This window comes from Nerophis lumbriciformis, linkage group LG14, assembly GCF_033978685.3.
Source record: "Nerophis lumbriciformis linkage group LG14, RoL_Nlum_v2.1, whole genome shotgun sequence".
Taxonomy (NCBI): Eukaryota; Metazoa; Chordata; class Actinopteri; order Syngnathiformes; family Syngnathidae; genus Nerophis; species Nerophis lumbriciformis.
This window is the reverse complement of record NC_084561.2, coordinates 26,618,824-26,635,172: the sequence shown is the minus strand read 5'-3', so window position 1 is coordinate 26,635,172 and position 16,349 is coordinate 26,618,824. Positions and strand designations below refer to the sequence as shown.

General features: G+C 39.8%; 2 protein-coding genes across 11 annotated transcripts in view; one reads left to right on the top strand and one right to left on the bottom strand.

Moving 5' to 3' along the window:
- Positions 1-16,349, top strand: part of usp1 (ubiquitin specific peptidase 1) — a 198,289-nt gene that overhangs the window by 68,197 nt on the left and 113,743 nt on the right. For 2 of the 8 annotated variants that reach the window (XM_072914687.1, XM_061975713.2), the window contains one exon: positions 10,640-10,745. The exons of the other annotated variants lie outside the window; for them this stretch is intronic. In XM_072914687.1, coding sequence (XP_072770788.1) covers positions 10,688-10,745 — 58 coding nt within the window. In that variant the 5' untranslated portion in view covers positions 10,640-10,687. The remainder of the gene's footprint in view (positions 1-10,639; positions 10,746-16,349) is intronic. 8 annotated transcript variants of the gene reach the window in all.
- kank4 (KN motif and ankyrin repeat domains 4) overlaps positions 1-16,349 on the bottom strand; it is a 180,399-nt gene that overhangs the window by 73,560 nt on the left and 90,490 nt on the right. The window lies entirely within an intron of this gene.

The following is a 16,349-nucleotide window of genomic DNA, read 5'->3' as shown; positions in this document are numbered from 1 at the left end:
TTACAGCATGTACCAAATAAAATTGCTTCGAGGTCGTTAAGCACGACCTATAATTAGTATGTACATTAGGCGCACCGGGTTATGAGGCGCACTGTCAATACTTGAGAAAATTAAAGAATTTTAAGTGCACCTTATAGTCCAAAAAATATGGTAAATAAGATTTCCACAAACCAGCACTTGGCAAATGTCCATTTGAAAAAAAAAAATCATTTTAAATAATTATTGTATATAAGTCAGTTGATAACACAGTGTAACCAGAGTGATGGATGAAAAAAAGCTATTTCAGGAGTTTTTACTACATGTCCATCACTAACATGGTTTTAGAAGGAAAACAGCAAATTAAACTATGACTAAGATTTTCCACCACGTGCATGTTTTGTGTGTGTGTGTGTGTGTGTGTGTGTGTGTGTGTGTGTGTGTGTGTGTGTGTGTGTGTGTGTGTGTGTGTGTGTGTGTGTGTGTGTGTGTGTGTGTGTGCGTGCGTGCGTGCGTGCGTGCGTGCGTGCGTGCGTGCGTGCGTGCGTGCGTGCGTGCGTGCGTGCGTGCGTGCGTGCGTGCGTGCGTGCGTGCGTGCGTGCGTGCGTGCGTGCGTGCGTGCGTGCGTGCGTGCGTGCGTGCGTGCGTGCGTGCGTGCGTGCGTGCGTGCGTGCGTGCGTGCGTGCGTGCGTGCGTGCGTGCGTGCGTGCGTGCGTGCGTGCGTGCGTGCGTGCGTGCGTGCGTGCGTGCGTGCGTGCGTGCGTGCGTGCGTGCGTGCGTGCGTGTGCGCGCGCGCGCGTGCGCATGAGTGAGTCTGTGCCAGGACTGGCAGACATCCTGAGGAAGGCCAGTTGCTGATAAGGGCTTCAGGGAGGGAAAAGGCTGTTTAAACATTGAAATAGAAGCCCCCTGAACTGAACACCGAACACACTTCACTGCTCAGGTGGAAATGACCTGAACCTTTGCGAATGCATGCATGTGCGTGTGCGTCAGGGGCAACCAAAGGCAACGTTCACACCAACTTGAACCCTGCGAGGAAATAAGTATTCTTCTCATGCATGCAATGCAATGACGCAGGGCAGGTGACACTTGAACCAAGCTTTTTCTGGTTCATTTCCTTAGTGACATGTTTACATTAAGGGAATACATTATTTTGGTATGAGCTTGTACAGCTAAACCAACTCTAGTTAGTTGGATGAACTTGAGAGATGTGACCTGGACTCTACTAAAGTATTTTGGGATTAAATTGAATAGAAACTGTGAGATCTTTTGTCCAATATTAATGATATCATTAATTTCCATATACAAAAATCCAAAAAGACTGGAAGCTGTGACAGCTCTAAAGTGATGGGACCAACTCTTTAATTTCCTCCATAAGTATTTCTTAAGAGAGTGATGCAAGGATACAATTGTAATAATTATAATTGTTAATATTAAGTAATTAGATTTCTGGACAACCAAGGCGTTTTACACCGAAAAACCCATTGTTCATCTACTCTATAGTCACATACGGTATCGAAAACCAGTTCTTGTTAAGAACAGGTTGCCAGTGTTTCGATTATATGCAATTCTCCCACTTTCTGATTTTTCACTGTAAATACAGTGGGGGTTTTGTGTTTTTTTTAACAGAGCAATTCCGAGGGACCTGTTTAAGTTGAACTGTGTCCCTTCTGAAGAAGAGTAGTCTTTAGAGTCTAAAGTTTAGACAGAATATCCCATTATATAATTCCTTATGAAGTAAAGTGCATTTAAAAATAAATATAATACACATTGTGAGGGCATCACACTCGCGACTGGCACTATGACATCAGAGAATCGATAAATGAGCTACCTTTTATCATATAAAGTAGTATTATCTAAATAATATATCCTTAAGGACATCAAGTTTTTTTTTAAATGTGTTGTTAAAGGGGAACTGATTCTTTTTTTGGAATTAAACCTGTCATTCACAATCCTTATGTAAGACCAGAACTCGTCTTTTTTTTTTATAGATTCTAAGTTGTAACATACAGCGAGGTGGCTAACAATGTAATGAAAGTCCTCTATTGCGCCCAAAAAGCCCTTTGAAAAAACATCCAAAAACCGCCAACAACACTCCCATTTATATGCCGTGACCTGCATATTAACCAAGTATTAGCGATATTGTTATTACAAGTGCTAACGCATAGGAACTACTTTTAGCGGCACTGTGAGCTATTTTATGCAGCTATAGACTTACTGAGCCGGTGAGCTGCTGCACCAGCTCCGAGTTGGTAAAAGTTTCCCACACTTGTGTCGTAGAAGATGGTGGCTATAAACCGAGAAGTTGGTCAACTTTGACATTCAACTTAGACATAGAGATGGTGAGAAAGACATGAAATGACGCTCATTTGCAGCCACTTTTTTTTTTTTAACCTGCGTGAGGATTATGATTAATTCTTCATCTAAACGGGAAGACATAAACATCCCATCCGTCGGCATCCCAGTGAGAGTAGACATTGTACAGTAAGTAATTGTTTTATTATGTTTGTAGTTTGTATTAATTATTTGGCACTTTGCAATAGTGCTACCTGATGGATCTACTTTTCCACTCAGCTTCTAAAACGTGTAGCTTGTCCTCTGTATATTCAGGCTCAAAAATATAAGGTTCTGGATTATCATGTGTCCCAAAATAGTCGTTGTTGGCTCTCATGAGGTCTGCAATGATTAGTAGTTATTGTATTTTGTTGAAGGAAATAGGAAATAGCCGCCGTATGCTTAAATTGACCAAAATATGTAAATATTACATGTTATTATGAACGTTCATGTAATTACATTACATATATACTTACAGCGTGTTTATAAAACGTTGATGGAGGTTTTGGGATGTTTTTAGAGCACTTTATAGGCGGAATAGATTGTATCCAATTACCTCCATTGTTATTTGACTCTTGTTAGTGTTTATTTACGAGTTAGAATGCATAAAAAAGAAAACCATGTGTTCTTGTCTCTAATAAGGATTGTGCATGAAAAGAAAAAAAGTGTAGCTCCCTTTTTAAAGATCATGGTTATGACATGCTTACATAACATCATAATAAATGGTAATGTTGTTAAATAGGTTGTAGGATAAAAAATGTATATTACAAAATGCACTAATATTGATTCATTTTTCCAGAAGACTCTAATCTTCTTCAGAAGGGACACTGACCAGGAGACAATAGGTGTTTAAAGTGACCAATCAAAAAGGAGGAAGGGAGTTGCTGTGAATTCAATGCCTGTTCTTAAGTTCCAAAAGGAAGGAACACCGCACGTGTAGCTAAACACACATCACGAGCGCAAGAAATGTGCGCGTGTGAGCAAAAAGATAAATATATCATGTGGTGCAAGCGTAAAATAATTTTGCGTGTGCGCAAAAAGAGTCCGCGTGCACTCAGTGTGGTTTTTACACGCAGGGATTTTGCCACTGTTTTAAAACATGGGACTTTAAAGATCTCACTGTTTGGTTTGCACGCTTTTGATGCTAATCAACCTGTTTATCCTTTATCCATGAATAACTAAGAGAATCGCTAAACAACCAAATTGTTAAGCAGAATAAAAAAATAAAAATCAAGTCTGACGGAAACGTGCCTGTCGCTACATGAGCGGTACCGGAAGACTTGATCGGTCCACAAATGCGCAAAGACTAGGTCACTTCCTGTCGACTCATTCAACGGCAGTCATACGGCAGTTAGGTTCGTGCACGTTGTCACTTTTACCAAGGTTTTATTCGTAGCGACAGTGCCTGCCAACTTGGGCCAACAGCCTCTCCAACCACCGACAGACATTAATTGTACACGGACCCATTACCTCCCTGCTTGGCACTCAGCATCAAGGGTTGGAATTGGGGGTTAAATCACCAAAATGATTCCCGAGTGCGGCCACGGCTGCTGCTCACTGCTCCCCTCACCTCCCAGGGGGTGGAACAAGGGGATGGGTCAAATGCAGAGGGTAATTTCACCACACCTAGTGTGTGTGTGTGTGTGTGTGTGTGTGTGTGTGTGTGTGTGTGTGTGTGTGTGTGTGTGTGTGTGACTATTAGTGGTACTTTAACTTTAATTTAAACACAAGTGAGAGCTGCACTGGAGGCAAGGTGGGTGAAGTGTCACAGCAGTAACCGGGATGGAGGAAACGGTTTGAACCACCAACCCTCCTGTTTCTGGATGACCTGCTCCACCTCCTCAAGCCACTTCCACCCCCAGTTATCGTGAATACTGACCATAATCTACGTCTTTTCACTCCATATTTCAAGTTAACAGCCCAATGACGGCCCTGTTGGTGTAATGGCCAAGTGTCCTTTGTCCATAGTATGTAAATGGTAAATGGGTTATACTTGTATAGCGCTTTTCTACAAACCCCGTTTCCATTTGAGTTGGGAAATTGTGTTAGATGTAAATATAAACAGAATACAATGATTTGCAAATCCTTTTCAACCCATATTCAATTGAATGCACTACAAAGACAAGATATTTGATGTTCAAACTCATAAACATATTCAATTGAATGCACTACAAAGACAAGATATTTGATGTTCAAACTCATAAACTTAATTTTTTTTTGCAAATAATAATTACCGGTAACTTAGAATTGCATGGCTGCAACACGTGCCAAAGTAGTTGGGAAAGGGCATGTTCACCACTGTGTTACATGGCCTTTCCTTTTAACAACACTCAGTAAACGTTTGGGAACTGAGGAGACACATTTTTTAAGTTTCTCAGGTGGAATTCTTTCCCATTCTTGCTTGATGTACAGCTTAAGTTGTTCAACAGTTCGGGGGTCTCCATTGTGGTATTTTAGGCTTCATAATGCGCCACACATTTTCAATGGGAGACAGGTCTGGACTACAGGCAGGCCAGTCTAGTACCCGCACTCTTTTACTATGAAGCCACATTGATGTAACACGTGGCTTGACATTGTCTTGCTGAAATAAGCAGGGGCGTCCATGGTAACGTTGTTTGGATGGCAACATATGTTGCTCCAAAACCTGTATGCACCTTTCAGCATTAATGGCGCCTTCACAGATGTGTAAATTACCCATGTCTTGGGCACTAATACACCCCCATACCATCACAGATGCTGGCTTTTCAACTTTGCGCCTATAACAATCCGGATGGTTCTTTTCCTCTTTGGTCCGGAGGACACGACGTCCACAGTTTCCAAAAACAATTTGAAATGTGGACTCGTCAGACCACAAAACACTTTTCCACTTTGTATCAGTCCATCTTAGATGAGCTCAGGCTCAGCGAAGCCGACGGCGTTTCTGGGTGTTGTTGAAAAACGGTTTTCGCCTTGCACTTACAGATGTAGCAACCAACTGTAGTTACTGACAGTGGGTTTCTGAAGTGTTCCTGAGCCCATGTGGTGATATCCTTTACACACTGATGTCGCTTGTTGGTGCAGTACAGCCTGAGGGATCGAAGGTCACGGGCTTAGCTGCTTACGTGCAGTGATTTCTCCAGATTCTCTGAACCCTTTGATGGTATTACGGACCGTAGATGGTGAAATCCCTAAATTCCTTGCAATAGCTGGTTGAGAAAGGTTTTTCTTAAACTGTTCAACAATTTGCTCACGCATTTGTTGACAAAGTGGTGACCCTCGCCCAATCCTTGTTTGTGAATGACTGAGCATTTCATGGAATCTACTTTTATACCCAATCATGGCACCCACCTGTTCCCAATTTGCCTGTTCACCTGTGGGATGTTCCAAATAAGTGTTTGATGAGCATTCCTCAACTTTATCAGTAGTTATTGCCACCTTTCCCAACTTCTTTGTCACGTGTTGCTGGCATCAAATTGTAAAGTTAATGATTATTTGCAAAAAAAAAAAAAGTTTATAATTTGAACATCAAATATGTTGTCTTTGTAGCATATTCAACTGAATATGGGTTGAAAATGATTTGCAAATCATTATATTCCGTTTATATTTACATCTAACACAATTTCCCAACCCATATAGAAACCGGGTTTGTACCTTCAAGGTACTCAAAGCGTTTTGACACTATTTCCACATTCACCCATTCACACACACATTCACACACTGATGGCGGGAGCTGCCATGCAAGGAAAAGGCTCAAATTAATAGTGACCTGAGGAAAACTCAGGTTGCTGGCACGGCCACTCTCCCAACCGCGCCACGCAGTCCCCATGTGGAGGCTTACAGTGGGGTAAAATACAAACAATGGCTCATATTGCAGAGAACAGAGGAGAATGCACATAAAAGGCACAAACTTCTCCCAGACATTCAGACTTGGCCAGATGTTTTCATTGTTACTGTATATGGTAAAAACGTCTCAGTTCTCTGGTTTCTCCAGCTTTGTATACTTTAGTCAAGACAACTAAAAAAAATACTGCCATTTGAATAGAGATGTATCTGGCTGCACATCGTCTCTGCCACACATTAGTAATTAAACGTACAGTAGTAACTACAATGTTTAATCTTGTTAACATAACAGTTGTATGTGGTCACAATAGCAACACTGTTACAAAAATCTGTTTTGTGGTCAGAAATAATCATGTTGTTGGTTTTTTTGCTATAATAATTATTAGTGATATCATAGCCACATTTGAAGCCTGTGTAGGCTTTACTCATAAAGGTTGGCTGAGTTCAACCATAAAGGGAGGAACTGTCTGTGTGGAACAGAACAGACCAAAGCCACAATCAAGTTATTGTTCAGCCATGCACTTAATCATAATAAAATGTAGTTTTTGTTTTTTTCATGTAAATATTTCATGTCAAAAATTAGTATATATATATACAATTTAAAGTTAATAAGTATTATTTCATAAAACCAAACAGAGAGAGGAAGAGGGGGGTTAAATTCTGCAATGCATTCTGCTGAAAATGATGGAAAGCGTCACTCTACATAGCAACTTACGCTGTGGTCAATGTTCGAATAGCCACAAAACAGATTTTAGGAATTCAACACTGTACTGCGATCTGGCGGCTCAAGTGGATAGTGAAGGCCCCAAATTTGTCATGACCGCGACAAATGAGGCCATACAGTATGAGTCCCCTTCCCACTGTAGTCTGAGAAACTTGGGGTCCAATTTTTCATCAGAAAATGTGTTGGTTTTTGACTTTGTCTCAATATTTCAGACACATTTCAACTTTGTAAAAACAGGAGAGGGAGTTTGAAGTTTAAAAGGCCGTAAATGTGATCAGAAATATTTGATAAAATGCTACTAGGAGAAGACCTCACATAACCAGATTTGTCATAGCTGCAGAGTGTAAACATACATTATCATAGATCATGGCCTGATATAATAAAATACAGATTGTTATTGATGCTCATACAAAACAGAGCATACTGTATTTATTAGGCCCATTGGGAATATTTACTCAGTGTTGGAGTTTTAAAAGTAAATAGGCTTTCGCCTGGTAAATAAACAATCTTTTGTGGGAATTTTTTGTTTGGTCCGCAGCCAACAACATGCAAACAAAACAATGCTTTAGTCTCTTTTGCTCATTCCTACTCAGGGTTTTTAGGTGAGTTGAGGAAAGAGAGCAAACATTCACAAAAAGGAGAGAAGAAAACCCTGCAGTCGACGTCAGCTCGAGCGACGGCTGAGCTTCTGTCGTCATGTTCTCAAAAATAAAGACGCCCCATCTCTTTTCGTTTGTCACACATGGGTGTTTATCTTCCTTGAGATTTCATGATTTCCTACCTTGAAAAGCTCAAGTGTCAGACTAATCTGAAAGATGAAGTGCAAGGAAAGAGGTTTGCTTGTTGGCGTTATAGTGCAACAGCTGCCTGCAGCAATGAAGCAAAGATTCATCTCTCTTCACCTGTATTTATCTCTATTCTTTTGTCCTCCTCCTCCGTTTTCTATTCCTCCACACTGGGAACACCAAACACAGCCGAGCCTTGCAGGCAGGCTGTCTGCTTAAGGAACAGCAACATAATATTGGACTGGCATGAGGAACAAGAGCCACCAAGCTTCCTTCAGTAGGCCAACTAAATCTTCAAAGTTTGAGTGATAAAGAAAGAAAAATAGCCTTCAGAAGCACCGTCATTAGCAGTTCTATCAGAATAAAATCCAGCATTAAAGATAAACCAAAAAAGTTGAATTTAAAAAAGGGTGCGTTTTCTTCAGAGGACAGAGTTGAAGTCAGACTTTCTGTTGACAACCCCATACATGAAACCCATTTAACTAGCTGCCCGGGGGCCAAATCCAGCCTGGGAATTACACCATACGAGCTCCCGAGTTCAGTTCAAAACTTGGGAGAAAAACATTTTTGCAGCAAATTTGTAGAAAACACTAGAGTGCTCCTGTTGTATTGAGGGACTTAGACCACTGTAAACACATTAGCAGATTATTGCGTTGGCATTTTAACTTTGCTTGAAAACATAGAACACTGGTGTCCTAAATTGTGATCTAGATAACTGAGGCATTCCTCAAGGCACCCCTTTAATTCCTCTCCTTTTTGGCAGTCACATTTGTTTTTTCGTAATGAGATTTATGCAAGTAAGATGTTGCTGTAGCTTGTTTACCTCAGATGCAGTCAGTATTCATTAGTTGAACTTCTTTTATTATACTTGTAACGTTTCTCTCGGTTCCATTTGAGGTCCTCTTTTATTCATCATTTGGGCTATTAAAAAACCTCAGATTTTCAAAAACACTAGAGTCCTAATCTGACTAGCTTTTTTGCAGAAGGTCCCTAAAAAGCAGTCTGCTCCTGTAACTGACAAAATAAATAGACCATAATCAATTGTCTACTGTAGAGGATGCTGGTTCCCTGGAATGTACAGAATAAGACTAATAGTGACGAGAGAAGTCCGGCCTCCTGGTCTTTAGCTGTCTCGAAATGTGGCCCCCCAAAACAATTTAGCTAAATATCACTGCCATGCATCAAGAACTTAATTGCTGCCACTTACCCCGTTTGATTACCATGCAGAACCAGGTGCTAAAATCAAGCCTTCTTGAGCTCAGCCATCAGCTCTCACAGTCTATGCCTTTTGCAGTAACCCCACTTAAATCCAGTTAATTCTTTGAATACAACCTCTATTCTTTTTGACTTCACCTTCTCTGTTCACCGGACCTTGTATTTTCAGATTCTGTTCTGTAAAACTCCTTCGAACCGATCTTCCCCCCTGCTACACCCCGTCTAGTAGACTGAATAGGATATTTACAAAATGGAGCAAGGACTTCTGAACTTTTATCAGTCACTACTCTCTGTCCAAACTGTGGTTCCCTTGCATGGGTGCCACATAACTGACTCAAAGCAATCCATCATCAAGATGTGGGGACTGTGGTACTTACATAACAGGATAATGACTCTCTTTTAAAGTCATGCTCTTAAGAAAAGCATTCATACTGTTGTGTGTGTGGTCACATTTAAACTGATAAAAATAGCCTGAAAGAACCCCCCCTTAAGACGTGGTTTCTACGTATCCGATTTGCAGGGGTGTAAACATGTCTCTTCACAGCAACTTCTACTTTAGAAGAAGAAAAAGCCCATTTTACAAGTGGAAAAAATACCACACAAATACAGTAGTTTTACTCAACAGAGCAGTGGTGCCGCTGGAAAGCTGACAGCGGGGATAAACGCCAAGGAATTATGCATGAACAATACCGGATCAGAAAATCTGGAGCACTTCCACTTTGTCCATTCTACCAATATGTGACTTCAGCACAATTGCCTCAGTCCTGTAAGTGGTCCATATCCTTAAACTGTGTTGTTTTCTGGTGTTACACAGCCTTTGATTACAGAGCGAAGATGTTAATGGTGATGAGGATCTCAGTGGCAGAATACAAAAGCAGAGAAAATGAGTCTCGTTGAGGTGAAAGGAGCTTGAAAAGCGGCAGGAAGGATAAATTACAGGCAGACAAGGACATTTTCAATATTGGACTACAGCTTGATAGCTATTCAATGTCAATACTTTTTGCTGGTGCTTGCGCTATACTTAGCCCCTATAGGATTTTGTAAACTTTAATTGTGATTGTTGCAGTTGAAAGTGGTCATAGTATGATTTATTATACATTTAAAATACTTCCATGTGCTCCACATAACATGTAATGCTGTTTTTTTGTCAATATTTTGCATAAATTATGTTTTACACAACGTCTTTCAACCGCTATTTACGTGGGTTCACTTCGACTAAGACTTCTCCCCATCAGCCATGTTGTAGTTTTTAATGCTTCCATATCGGTTCTACTGGCTACTAAGTTAGAACTATACGCTACTTTGTATTAAAAATGGCAACATCGGAGGATGCACGTGCATGTAGAAGCCAGTCTGCCCCACAAGAGGATAGAGAAGAAAAAAAATACCTTATTGACTATAATGTCGGGCTACAATGGTGGACTCGTGCAAAGCTCTTCAGGTAAATCTCTACCATATATGAAGATATTTGCTAACGTCAGCAATAGCCTATGGGTCAAATTACAAATGGCTCCTTTGGAGGAAGTATGAAGGAAGGACAAGATTGTTTTATAAATATCTTCAACATGTCTCCATTGTTTGATTCCAAATTTTTGGGACTTATGTTTTATGATCCGCTGCCCGGATCATGTTCTGTTGGTTTTTGGACTCCCTCAGTTCCTGTTTTTGTGCACCCCTGGGTTTGTTTTCTGTTTTCATGGGTGCTTATTGTTTCCACCTGTCTCTGATTGGTGTTCGGGACGCTCACCTGTTTTCTGAGCACTAATCAGAGCACTATTTATTCCAGCCTTTTCCGGTCAGTCAGGCTGGCTTCCTACTGTGACGACCGGGTCGCATGATGATGCTGGGTTCGTTCTCCCAGGATGCAGATGGACTTCAGACACAGCGTGCAGGTAGGAAATGATTTTTTTCTAAAAAAAAACAGGAACTGAGGGAGTCCAAAAACCAACAGAACATGATCCGGGCAGCGGATCATAACATTATGCAGATCCCTAATACACAAAAACGGTACAAATATGTAAGAAAAGTTGGTTTTACATAATATGTCCCCCTTAATATTCATGATTTCTGGGCAGCTTTTTAAAAGAAGTTTCTGCAAAAGTTGTGATTCTTTGAGGTTTTTACTTTTTCAGTTTGTTGTTTTTGGATTTTTTTAAATCAATGTTTTGACTGTCTTTTGTAACAGTAACCCCAAAAAGCACAGCATTTCAACAAATATACAGTAACAATACTATAAGCTTTAGAGATGTCCGATCCGATATTGATATTGGTCAGATATCAGAAAAAAACAGGGATCATATTATATTATATTACTTTACATTATAGCATTATATATTATAACATTGGTCTTTACACTGCCAACAAATTTGCTGGAGGTTATACATTAGAGATGGGGTAAACAATCAATTTTTAGATGCATCGCTATTTGGACATGGACGGTTATTAAACCGAATAGTAGATATCAGTAATCGATGTGTTTACAAATTTGTCTGACTGCAGCGAGCTACCTAACCGAGAGATTCGACCAGCTCCTTTATTATAGGGCGCTTATGTTCCAGTTTTGCACGCCCTCCATCCATCCATTTTCTACCGCTTGTCTCGTTCGGGGTCGCAGGGGTGCTGGAGCCTATCTCAGCTGCTTCAGGCGGAAGGCGGCGTACACCCTAGACCAGTGTTTTTCAACCACTGTGCCGCGGCACACTAGTGTGCCGCGGCACACTAGTGTGCCGTGAGATGCAGTCTGGTGTGCCGTGGGAGATTATGTAATTTCTAGGGATGTCCGATAATGGCTTTTTGCCGATATCCAATATTCTGATATTGTCCAACTCTTTAATTACCGATACCGATATCAACCGATACCGATATCAACCGATACTGATGTCTACAGTCGTGGAATTAACACATTATTATGCCTAATTTGGACAACCAGGTATGGTGAAGATAAGGTCCTTCTTTAAAAAATTCATAAAATAAAATAAGATAAATAAATTTAAAATTTTCTTGAATAAAAAGGAGAGTAAAACAATAAAAAAAACAGTTACATAGAAACTAGTAATTAATGAAAATGAGTAAAATTAACTGTTAAAGGTTAGTACTATTAGTGGACCAGCAGCACACACAATCATGTGTGCTTACGAACTGTATCCCTTGCAGACTGTACTGATATTTATTGATATATAATGTTGGAAACAGAATATTAATAACAGAAAGAAACAACACTTTTGTGTGAATGAGTGTAAATGGGGGAGGTTTTTTGGGTTGGTGCACTAAGTGTATCTTGTGTTTTTTTTATGTTGATTTAATTAAAAAAAATAAATAAATAAAAAACGATACGATAATAAAAAAAAACGATACCGATCATTTCCGATATTACATTTTAAAGCATATATCGGCCGATAATATCGGACATCTCTAGTAATTTCACCTACTTGTGTTAAAAATATTTTTTTCCAACCACTAATCATAATCTGCAAATGATGTGCCGTTGTTGTGTGTCGGTGCTGTCTAGAGCTCGGCAGCGTAACCGTGTAATACTCTTCCATATCAGTAGGTGGCAGCCGGTAGTTAATTGCTTTGTAGATGTCGGGAACACGTCGTGTGAGACGACAAGGGTTTGTCGTCGTATCTAATGCTTAAACCAAAAATAAACAAAAGGTGAGTGCCCCTAAGAAAAGGCATTGAAGCTTAGAGAAGGCTATGCAGAACTAAACTAAAACCGAACTGGCAACAAAGTAAACAAAAACAGAATGCTGGACGACAGTAAAGACTTACTGTGGAGCCAAGATGGCGTCCACAAAGTACATCCGAACATGACATGACAATCAAACGTGTCCCCACAAAGAAGGATTAAAAACAACTTCAAAAGTCTCGATTGCTAAAACAAAGTAGATGCGGGGAATAGCGTTTAAGGAAGATATGGTACAGGAGAATACCAACAAAACAGGAAAAGCCACCAAAATAGGAGCGCAAGACAAGAACTAAAACACCGTAAAACAGCAAAAAACTCAAAATAAGTCATGGCGTGATGTGACAGGTGGTGACAGTACACCTACTTTGAGACATGAGCTATATTGATGCATGCTTGGTTATGGTTTAAAATCATATACAATTGCGACGATGACTTTGTACTGTCAACTGAGTTTTGTTTTTGTAATGATTTCTGCTGGTGGTGTGCCTCCGGATTTTTTCAAAGAAAAAAATGTGCCTCGGCTCAAAAAAGGTTGAAAAACACTGCCCTAGACAAGTCGCCACCTCATCACAGGGCCAACACAGATAGACAGACAACATTCACACTCACATTCACACACTAGGGCCAATTTAATGTTGCCAATCAACCTATCCCCAGGTGCATGTCTTTGGAGGTGGGAGGAAGCCGGAGTACCCGGAGGGCACCCACGCAGTCATGGGGAGAACATGCAAAGTCACATTTCCATTAATTTAATAAATGTGATGGGAATTATTTTTAACTGTTTCTTATTACAAATGCACTGTTTTTAAAAGTTGCAAGTGATAAACGCTTATTTGGTGAAACGAAAAGAAATGTAATACTGCATCTACATACATTAATTACAGATGCATCATTAATCGATTTTTCATCGAATTGTAGCTCCCGAATCGTAATAGTAATAGAATCATGAAATGGCCAAGGATTCCTACCTGTAGTATGAATGGTTAGGTATGTTTTCAACATTATTTCTATGGTTGTATGAATGTGATAATCCCATTAACTTTATGGGGTTCAGAGATATGTTTTTAGGATCTCATCCATGGCAACTTTCGATTTGTGCTTGTGAATTTGGGCCCTAAGTATTTGGAGTGGTTCTTGCCAGCCGTTGCTCGGGTTTGCTGCAAAGCTAGCTATTTGATTTTCATATTGACAGCATCGTTTGTTCACCTCAGGAGTACTATTGTGAGAAAATGGTGTGATGTGGTGACTGCAGCAGTAACCATCCATCTGCTTGTCAGCGATGTGAGTAATATAAAACACACATGCTCACAGAGCAGCAGGAACACAAAAGGGATATGGAAGTCATATTGACTGACATTTCTTGTAGTATAGTATAGTATTATTGGTGTGTAATATAGGCAGGCAGCCTCAGAACACATCTTGAAGTATCTTTGATGGCATGTACTCATAGCATCTGTTTGGTTGATTAAACTTGCGCATGTGATTGGTGTTTTATTAATTGTATTGCTTATATCAGGTGTTCTTAAGCTTTAGACCTTAGGCCCAACTTTTCCACTACAGAGGGGCCCAGGGCCAACTCAAATATTAACATTGAATTAGTAATCTTACCCTTGATTTTGATCATATCCAATAAATAAATGTAACCTACCAACAGTTTAACCTAATAAACCTTGTCAAATGATTTGAAACCATGTGTTAATCACAAAGATTATTATAAAGGCTTGGGTCAGGATGATTAAAAAAATTAATACTCATCAAATATACTGCAGAAAAAGGGACTTATAAAATGTGTGTACCCTGCCTTCTGCCGATTGCAGCTGGGACTCCAGCACTCCCCCACCCCCACCCCATCACCAAGTGTATAAAAAATGTGGTAATTTTTATGGACATAGAAAAGGCCGCACACCCAATTTCCTGCAAACATTTCATATTTTGCACACAAAGTGGCTTGATCATTTTCCAAAATCTTACCTCACTCACCAGCCACAATATTTAGAACATTTTCAGAATTACATGACATCCAATGAACAGGTTTTACCTAATGTTCTTTAACTTGACGCTTCTCAGTGCCTTTGCTAATCAGCATACCTTGTTCACACTGCAGGTCAATTTTGATGTTTTTGCCCATTTGCGACCTGTATCGGATTTTTTCATGTCCGCGTGAACTGTGCAAATTTTTCATATCTTTTGTATGTGGCTATAAATCAGATGCACAGTAAATGCAATGCGTCCTCAATATGAACACTACTGCTCTCAGGTCACATTCATTCAAAAGCGATAAGCCTAATAATTCTTTAAAAAAATAGAGGGTTACAAAATAAATTGTTAACAACTGAGCAGATAACAATAATGTGCTTTAGGAACTCACGTGAAAGTTTTACCACTCCTGTTTTCGAATGCTTGTCCACAAACACGCTCATCAAGAAGACATCAAAGCAAAATATTTCCTATGTGCAATAATTTGATTCAGAAAATGTTGACTTTGATTGCACAAAATACTTGAAATTGCCACAAATGCACCAGTTTTGAAACCGACCAGAGTGGAAGCCATGTTTACTTTCGTAAACACTGCAGTGCTTGTGACGTCATGACCGCATGCGTATCAGATTGCATTCACATTGAAAATAAAAAATGTTTCTGTAATGTGAACAGCCACTAAAAAGAACAGATTTGACAAAACATCTCCAATTGGACATCCCAGCCTGCAGTGGAATGTACCCTGAGTTATCGTGCGATACTGTCTATTCCAGTAAAAATGTAATCAAATGACACCAAGCTGTTTTTCACCGCAGCTCCATCTGCCGGATCTGGAAGGCCCCGTTCAAGAGCAATGCAACATTATTTCCTCAATCTATCAATTGTCTGTATTTTTAGTAATCTGCTAACTACTTAATCAGCTAACAAAAGCAGTTAAAACATAACGTATTGCCTTGCTTTTTCCCTGCTTGGCACATAAATACTATTCATAAATTCAGTGAGAGAGGTTTTTAACGATGTATAATTTGAAGATTTGTACTGTATACCCTTGACCAAATGCCGGTTCAATGAAATATAAAGATTGCCTGACAGAAGCATTTTATTGGCGTACCTAATATTGTAGCTTCTATGCAGTCATGCCCCCATGCAACTCACCTCATTCTGTCTATCACTGCCTTTCAGAAGCAGTTTACCCCAGCAGTTACCAGGTGGGATCATGGGAGTAAGGTTACTTGAGGTTGTAACTACAGAAAGCCCATACTTGCTACTGTATACAGACACTGCACTAAAGTGTGTAGGAAGTGGGAAATTGTATTTGAAAAAGTGTTACCGCAAAAGGAAATATTTCACAGATGGGTCTTTCATATATGTGACTTTAATGCTGTGTTATGTTGATCAAGTTTGCATAAGTATCTATTTAGAGACTTAATGGTTATAGTCAAATATGTGCCAGGCGTTATATGTTGACGTTGATTGACAACATGCATTCATTTGGAGCCTATCCAAGCTCACTTTGTCGCAGAGTGGGAACTGAACCCACAGTTTGCATTTAAGTCACAACAATGTGATTGACCCTTTTGTGTCCAATGATGAATGAATAAATTATATATGTATATAAGTGCAAGAATGCATTTCTTTTGTGGGACTTTAGTACAAACACTTTCAAGAGATATCACTCTGTGCATTTAAAACTAATTGAGCTGTAAGGAAATGAAATGACGTTCAAGTCATACAGTGGTTGTGGCTGTAATTGTAAGAGTTGCATCCCTACGTTTCTCACATCCATTTGTTTTGCTATTTCCAAATCCCTGTGCCATCTTTAATTTACACA